Source organism: Octopus bimaculoides, chromosome 3 (assembly GCF_001194135.2).
Source record: "Octopus bimaculoides isolate UCB-OBI-ISO-001 chromosome 3, ASM119413v2, whole genome shotgun sequence".
NCBI classification, from domain to species: domain Eukaryota; kingdom Metazoa; phylum Mollusca; class Cephalopoda; order Octopoda; family Octopodidae; genus Octopus; species Octopus bimaculoides.
Genome location: NC_068983.1, coordinates 168,027,588 through 168,035,229, shown reverse-complemented (window position 1 = coordinate 168,035,229; position 7,642 = coordinate 168,027,588). Strand labels below are relative to the sequence as shown.

General features: G+C 37.2%; 1 protein-coding gene across 6 annotated transcripts in view; it reads left to right on the top strand.

Moving 5' to 3' along the window:
* The first annotated feature begins 1,957 nt into the window (after positions 1-1,957).
* LOC106883526 (DENN domain-containing protein 5B) overlaps positions 1,958-7,642 on the top strand; it is a 189,698-nt gene continuing 184,013 nt past the window's right edge. For 4 of the 6 annotated variants that reach the window (XM_052966692.1, XM_052966694.1, XM_052966690.1 and 1 more), the window contains exon 1: positions 1,959-2,896. In XM_052966692.1, the coding sequence (XP_052822652.1) occupies positions 2,803-2,896 (94 nt within the window). In that variant the 5' untranslated portion in view covers positions 1,959-2,802. Of the gene's footprint in view, positions 2,897-7,642 lie in introns of all 6 variants that reach the window. The other 2 variants (XM_052966691.1, XM_052966693.1) reach the window with 1 other exon arrangement.

The following is a 7,642-nucleotide window of genomic DNA, read 5'->3' as shown; positions in this document are numbered from 1 at the left end:
TAGAGCACCGCCTTTAGTCGAGCAAATCGACCCCAGGACTTATTCTTTAGAAACCTAGTACTTATTCTATCGGTCTCTTTTGCCGAACCGCTAAGTTACGGGGACGTAAACACACCACCATCCGTTGTCAAGCGATGTTGGGGGGACAAACACAGACACACAAACACATACACACATACATACATATATACGACGGGCTTCTTTCAGTTTCCGTCTACCAAATCCACTCACATGGCTTTGGTCGGCCCGAGGCTATAGTAGAAGACACTTGCCCAAGATGTCACACAGTGAGACTGAACCCGGGATCATGTGGTTGGTAAGCAAGCTACTTACCACACAGCCACTCCTATATATATAAATTGTAGTTGTGGCTGATGCCAGTGCCGCCTGTGTGGCACCTGTACTGGTGGCACATAATAAGCACCATTCAGGTGTAGGTCGATGCCAGGGCCTCCTGACTGGCTCCCTGTGCTGGTAACACGTAAAAAGCACCATCTGAACGTGGTCAAAGCAAGTGCCGTCTGACTGGCTCCCGTGCTGGTGGCATGTAAAAAGCACCCACTACACTCTTGGAGTGGCTGGCATTAGGAAGGGCATCCAGCTGTAGAAACCTTGCCAGATCAGACTGGAGCCTGGTGCAGCTCCCCAGCTTGCCTGTCCTCAGTCAGACCGTCCAACCCATGCCAGCATGGAAAACAGACGTTAAGCGATATTGATGATGATGATGGTATATATTGTCTTTGAAACTGAGGAGGGAATGAATGATATTGCTTAGAAGAAGGATAGAATGAGTAAAATCCAACAAGAAAGGTGATGGAGCTAATAGAATTAAGAGAAAAAAAAGGAAAAGGAGAAAGAAAGAGAGGGACGAGATATAAAGGGATAGAGATAGAGACAGAGTGAGAAAAGCATAGTGATGACTGATGGAGAAAATAAAAAAGCAAAGATAAAAAGAGGATAAAAATCGATGGCAGAAGAGAATTAAAAGAGAGGTAAAGAGAGTGAAGGGTAAAAGGAGAGAGGGAGATGGTGATTGAATGGAAGGAAGAGTGAGAATAGGGGAATGAAAATGGAGAAAGAGATGTAGAAAAAAGAGGCGAGGGAAATAGCTGAGAAGAGACGGTATAGAAGATGGGAATATATAGATGAGAGAGAGAGAGAGAGAGAGAGAGAGAGAGAGACAGGCGGAAGGTGATAAAGGCAAAAAATAAGGACGGAAAAGTAAAAATAAAAAAAAGAGAAAGAAAAATAAAGAGGAAGAATTGAAAAGAAACAGCAAGAAAGAAAAGTGAGAGAAAAAAAGGGGTAAAATAAAGGAGGGAAAGAGAGACAGGAGAAATATACGGGCAAATGAAAAGAGAGAAAAAGAGGGAGTGAAAGAAAGAGTTGTAAAATTATGCTGAGATTACCGGATTAAGTAGAAAGGTGAGGATGGGAAAGAAGAAGAGAAAAAAGAACAGAGTGAAGTAGTTTAGGTTGGTGAAGATGAAGGGAGAAGGTTTGAGAGAGAGAGAGGGGGAAGAAAAAGTGCGTTTTAATAACGATGGGAGAGAGAGAGAGAGAGAGAGAAATAGATTGTGTATCTACTGGGAGAAAAAGAGATAGAGAGTGAAAAAAATAGTATGTGAATAGACAGAGAGGGATAAGAGGTAGAGTAGATGCGAAAAGAACGAAAGTGGGGACAAAAAGCAATAGAATGTGTGTGAGTAGGAAGAGAGTATATGAGAGAGATATAGTGTGTATGAATAAAGAGATAGAGAGAGAAGGAGGGAGAGAAACAGAGTGTCAATAGGGAGAGGGAGAATAAAGAGAGAGTGCGTGAATAGAGAGGGAAGAGAGAGAGAGAAATAGAGTATGTGTAACTACAGAGAGAGGTAAAGAGAAATAGAGTATGTAAATAAGATGTAGAGGAAGAGGAGAGAAGTAGAGCTTATATGAATAGGGAAGGAGGGAAAAGGTGTGTAAATAGCGTGAGTGAAAGGTAGAGGTGGCGATCTTGGTTAAATGTTTGACAGCGCCATCTGTTGGCAAGGAGCTAACACTATGGTGGCCAGGAAAATCATTGAAATGGACGGGAAACCGAGAAAGGAGAAGTTGTTTGGATGAAAAGTGGACGGAGTTTTGGATTAGAATTATTTAGGTTTATTCATTTTTACGAGTCTTTCGACGGCCGTGAAACAAACCGAACAACAAATAATAGAATCAATAATAAAGAAAAACAGATAACAATGGCATCGGCGAAGTGTTGGTCGTCGTCCGTCACGACTTCCTCAATCTATTAAAATAAGGCGAACTTTATATGCAAGAACTGTCGGCATATTTACAGTCATCTTCTGTTGGCAACCCGAATAGGAGACAGAGGATAAAGAATAAGAAAGCCTCACTAATAAAAGAAACATTTGATGGTGTTGGCTTCTTGAATTCTCAGAAAACAAGGTGACGTCAACGGATCCCAAAGCTTTTTCTTTCCCCATTCCAACCATATTTCTGCTTAAATACGCAAAAGCATCGGCGGAGACTGGAACATATTGTGTATGTATAAACACAATATATATGCGTGTATATATATGTGTGTATATTGTTTTCTGTCCTTGTGAACCGAGTCGTTGCTACAACCACCGACTCGATCCTTGTGAAACCATTGACTCGATCCTGCTCCGAAGCAACATATGTGCCACAAACTGATGTCGTTTAGTCCGACTTGCAAACAATCGTAAAGAATTTTCAGGTTCAGCTTGCACAAGTATTGCTTGCGTTATTTCAAGGCAAGCGGCTGCTGTTCCATTCGAAAAAAATAGGATCATGACAGGACAGGGACCTTCTTACAGGTTTGCCGATTATTTTGTCATCTGTGGATTAGACGTCGACTCGGGTTTAGAACCCGACACTCTCTCCGGTAAGTGTGCTGCCCCTTTTTATTATATATATTGCATATAAAACCCTGATGTTGTGTTATCGATGTAGTATGTAGGTGCATCGGCACACTTATACATCCATGCATTAGGTGTGTATATACAGATACCGAAAACAACGAGGGTTAATGAATGGTTTCTAGTTTAAGCACAAGGCCAGCATTTCTAAGGGAAACCTATTAAATAGATGTCATCGGCTCCCAATAATAACAATAATAATAATAATAATGCTTTCTTTACAATCAATAACAATTATTATTAATAAATGTTAGCCAAAAATGTTTAAGATATTGTTGAGAGCAGTACAAAAAAATTTTAAAAAAGAAACGAATAAGAAACAGTGGTGGATATTTCCATCGATTGAAATATTTGGGACGAGTTGAGGGGACAACAACCTCTTCATCTCCATCTCTCTTTCTCTTTCTCTCTCTCTTGCAGGCACACAATAGTATGTATATGTATGTGTGTATATATATGTATGTGTGTATATATATATGTATGTGTGTATATATATGTATGTGCATATATATATATATATATATATATATATATATATATATATATCTATCCTCGTTGCTTATTTTGATACACACACAAACACACACACACACATATATATATAAATATAAATATATATATAAAACACTCTTCGGTGTATTAAAAACATTTTTTTCTCTCAGGTTATTCCTTTTTCGCTTTTCCTGTCCAACTCTTTTAATTATTACCAACTCTTCCGTTTGATATTCACAGAAAAAAAAGCATTTACCGGCCACTCCCATGGAAATTATTTCTGTTTAATACCCAGTTTTAGTAAAAGTAGCTGCTACCCACGGTTAGAAGTGGTTTCTTAACAGTTGGTTTGGGTGAAAATCTCTTTCAGAAGCGCTAATTTCCTAATTAAACCAACCTTTGTCAATTTAGCGCGTACCTGTCTTCTAAACATTCCAATATAAACAGAGTTTAATTCAGTTTTATTCATTACACTTATTATGATGATGATGAGAGGTGTTACGCCTCCAATTTCGACCAACACATTCTTGTAGTTTTTTTTTTAGGTCTACCTTTGTATGTGTACCTTTTTTTTATTTCGTTATTTCCTTTTGTTATTCTAGTGTATGAATATAACCTAGATACATACAACTTCTTCTGGCAAAAACATTCTTGTTATTTAATTCGATGCGTTAATTACTATGATGCACGAGTCCCTTGATAACAGGTTCGTGCGCCGGACACGAATCTCCTCCAATGGATTCTTTAAACAACCACTTTAAAAGCTTAACCAACACCACTCACCAGCTGATGCCTCTTCTTCTGCTTCACTGTAGAGTTAATACTTATTTATGTAGTCTATTATTCGCAGTTTTACAGTACATATTAACCTAACATATTCAATTACCCTAATCTCCATATATCTCTCTCCTTAATTTTTTTTTTGTCTTTTACCACAGACCAAATTTCCAACACAGATTTTCTGTTCTAATCTTTTTTTTATGTTATATTTTACCACTTCTAAAAGTTTTCTTTTGTGTTTTTAAATATTTATTTTCTCAGTTTACATATTTCTAGAATGTATGCTCAGATTTAATTAAGGTACCGTAAATGGTTTCGGTCATTCTTTGTCAAGACAAGTGATCTTGTCCGTAAGCAATACAATGTCGGTCTCGTATGTGTATGTATATACATGTGTGCATGTTTATGTATATATGTGTACACACACACACACACACACACACACACACACACACACTTGTAGAATAGCATCGGCGACTGATTGTGTGTGAATATATATCGTTTGTAGAAAACATAAATCCGAAGAAGCACACTCTCAGATATATATATATATATATAAAGAGAGTATAGGAAAGCATGCCACAATGCAATTGCAAAGAGAAACTGCTAGACTACATGTAACAATAGAGATAGGAAACATATAAACAAATATCACACACACACATACACACATTAATCTGCGATCAAGTGTTCTTTTATAACAACCATCAGTTCCACACTGTTCCAGTTGTCATTATTCAACAGACTATGATGCAGTCATCGTCATCGTGTCTGTTCTAATTAAAGGCTGTTTATATCATAATTACGTGTTAATGGAACCACTGTACAGATTCTGTGTCGAGTAGCATGATTCCCATTGTGTTATTGTTAGTTGAAGGTTGTAGAGGATTCTAGTGACGACGTTGCTTATCGTATCTAAGGAGGCGGGGGGGGGGGGGGCAGGGTTTTTAACTGTGAGTAAATTTACCAACTCCGTCAACTCCCCGTCGTCATATAAATCGTAATAAAAATATTTGCAACTAACCGAAAGTAATTTTCTGCTATCTATGTTAGAAGCTCTTGTAAAAGAACAATGTTCTTCATATCTTTAAAAAGAAGATAAGACTTGCCAAGTTGTTTAGTTCCAGGCAGTCATGAAAGAGCTAATATTATAATCTAAGTAAGGTTCTTCTGTATTTCCAACCGTAATCATCCCATATCTTGTTCAAACATGGTGTATGTAGGACTAACATATGAGGCTTGCTCGCTGTTTTGTCACCTGTACTCTTCGTACTTGAGGTGACACACCTTTCAAGCTGCTCTACTCACATAATTAATATCCATCAGCGTTGTGTGTGAGTGAAATATCGTTTTAGTTTTTGCTTTGCAATGTTCTTAATGTGCAGTCATGTGTTAAATATTAAGTAGTTTAATAATAATAATAAGAAGAAGAAGAAGAACCAGTGCGTGTGTTTATTGTTGGTATAATGACTCCCGGTATACAATCATGTATGCATGCATACACCACACGACACACGCACTGACTACATTTGATCGCTACTTTTAATACGTTCTTCTGGCATTACTTGCAATGTTTATATTGGAACTGTATTTTAGTGTTGAAAAAACTTTGCTCAATGATACCTAAACATACTTGATTTTTATTTATTTTATACAATGTGTGTATAGAACACATACTGTAGAGGAATGTTGTACTTAGAACTATAAATCTTTCAATACAATTGGCTTAACATTCCATTTTTTTTTTTTGTATACAATACCAGTAATGCAATAAGGTTAATGGTGACATTTGTCAGGAAATAATATAAAAACTTCGCATCTTTTCTCCTGGCTAAAATTTTATGATTAAAAGCTATTCTAACTCTTTGAATGTTTGTTCCAAAACAGTGGTAGGAGGAATAAGAATATTCGGTGCTGCTTTGGCATGTGATCTACAATTTAAAGAGCGATTCCTTTAGTTTACTTTTCCATTTCTAAAAGCCCTTCAGATGCTGGCTAAAGATTTTTACATGTGTGATCAGCAAAAAGACACCAAACTTGTGTGATCTCCACACTTATTTCACTTATGTTGTTTATACTTGGTTTCTTCTTATTATTTACTAAGACATAGATGAAACCTGGTTTTTATTATTATTAAAATAGTAAAAATTTTGAAAAAATACATTTAAAAGTATGTACAAAAGAACTTATAAAAAATTTGAATGGCAATTTGATAATAAAGATGAAATACAAATTTCAATAAATTTATTGATGAACCATGCAAACATCTGCTAGAAATGCAAGAACATCTTAAAAGAAGTTGTCTTCTTAGAAAAAATTGGAACAAATTTCAAGAATTTATTTTACCCATGTTAATTACAGTTTTTGAAATACTTGTGTATATATGTATGTGTCTAATATACATTTTGTTGTGTTATTTTTATTTGTGACTCTATCTTAAGCATTTAAAGGTTTTCAAAGTACAGGTATGAGTGTGTAGTTGAGAAAATTGCTTCATAACCATGTTGTTTTGAGTTCAGTCCCACTGCGTGGCACTTTGGACAAGTGTCTTCTACCATAGCCCTGGGTTCACCAAAGCCTTGTTTGTGGATCTGGTAGATGGAAACTGAAAGCAGCATGTCAAGTGTGTGTGTCTCCTTGTATTGACATTGTGTGCTGGGATTTGCACTTACATAGCATGGACTGCTGAGTACATTTTATGAAAATGAGATTACCATGCAAACATAAAAACCAAAAAAATAGTTAAAATATCTTCTTAGTATATAATAGTGGCAAGTTTTACATCATTTCAAAAGTCATTAGTTGAACTATTAGTCCTCTTGCATTCTGTGGGGTATCGGAGTGTTTGAGTGACATTAGACCCCAACGAACACCCATAAATTAAATGATTCTTTCTGGGCCACGAATCTGGCCTGTTGACTTGTGCCTGACGGCCACGAACATGGCCCATCGCGCTTTATGTGTTAGACAAGCTTTGCTGTCATACAAATAGTGTCTTTCATTGACAATCTTCAGTGAAAAGCTGTTATGCCATGAGGAAATATTACTTTGCTTGGAAAGAGGTGATGATTAGCAACAGGAAGGGCATCCAGCCACAGGGAATCTGTCTCAAGGAATCCATCTGACCCATACAAACATGGAAACGTGGATGTTAAAATGATGATTGGTAAAATTGATGTCTTTTGTAACTGCTTCATCATCATCATCATCATCATCATCATCGTTTAACGTCTGCTTTCCATGCTAGCATGGGTTGGACGATTTGACTGAGGACTGGTGAAACCGGATGGCAACACCAGGCTCCAGTCTAATTTGGCAGAGTTTCTACAGCTGGATGTCCTTCCTAACGCCAACCACTCAGAGAGTGTAGTGGGTGCTTTTACGTGTCACCCGCACGAAAACGGCCACACTCGAAATGGTGTCTTTTATGTGCCACCCGC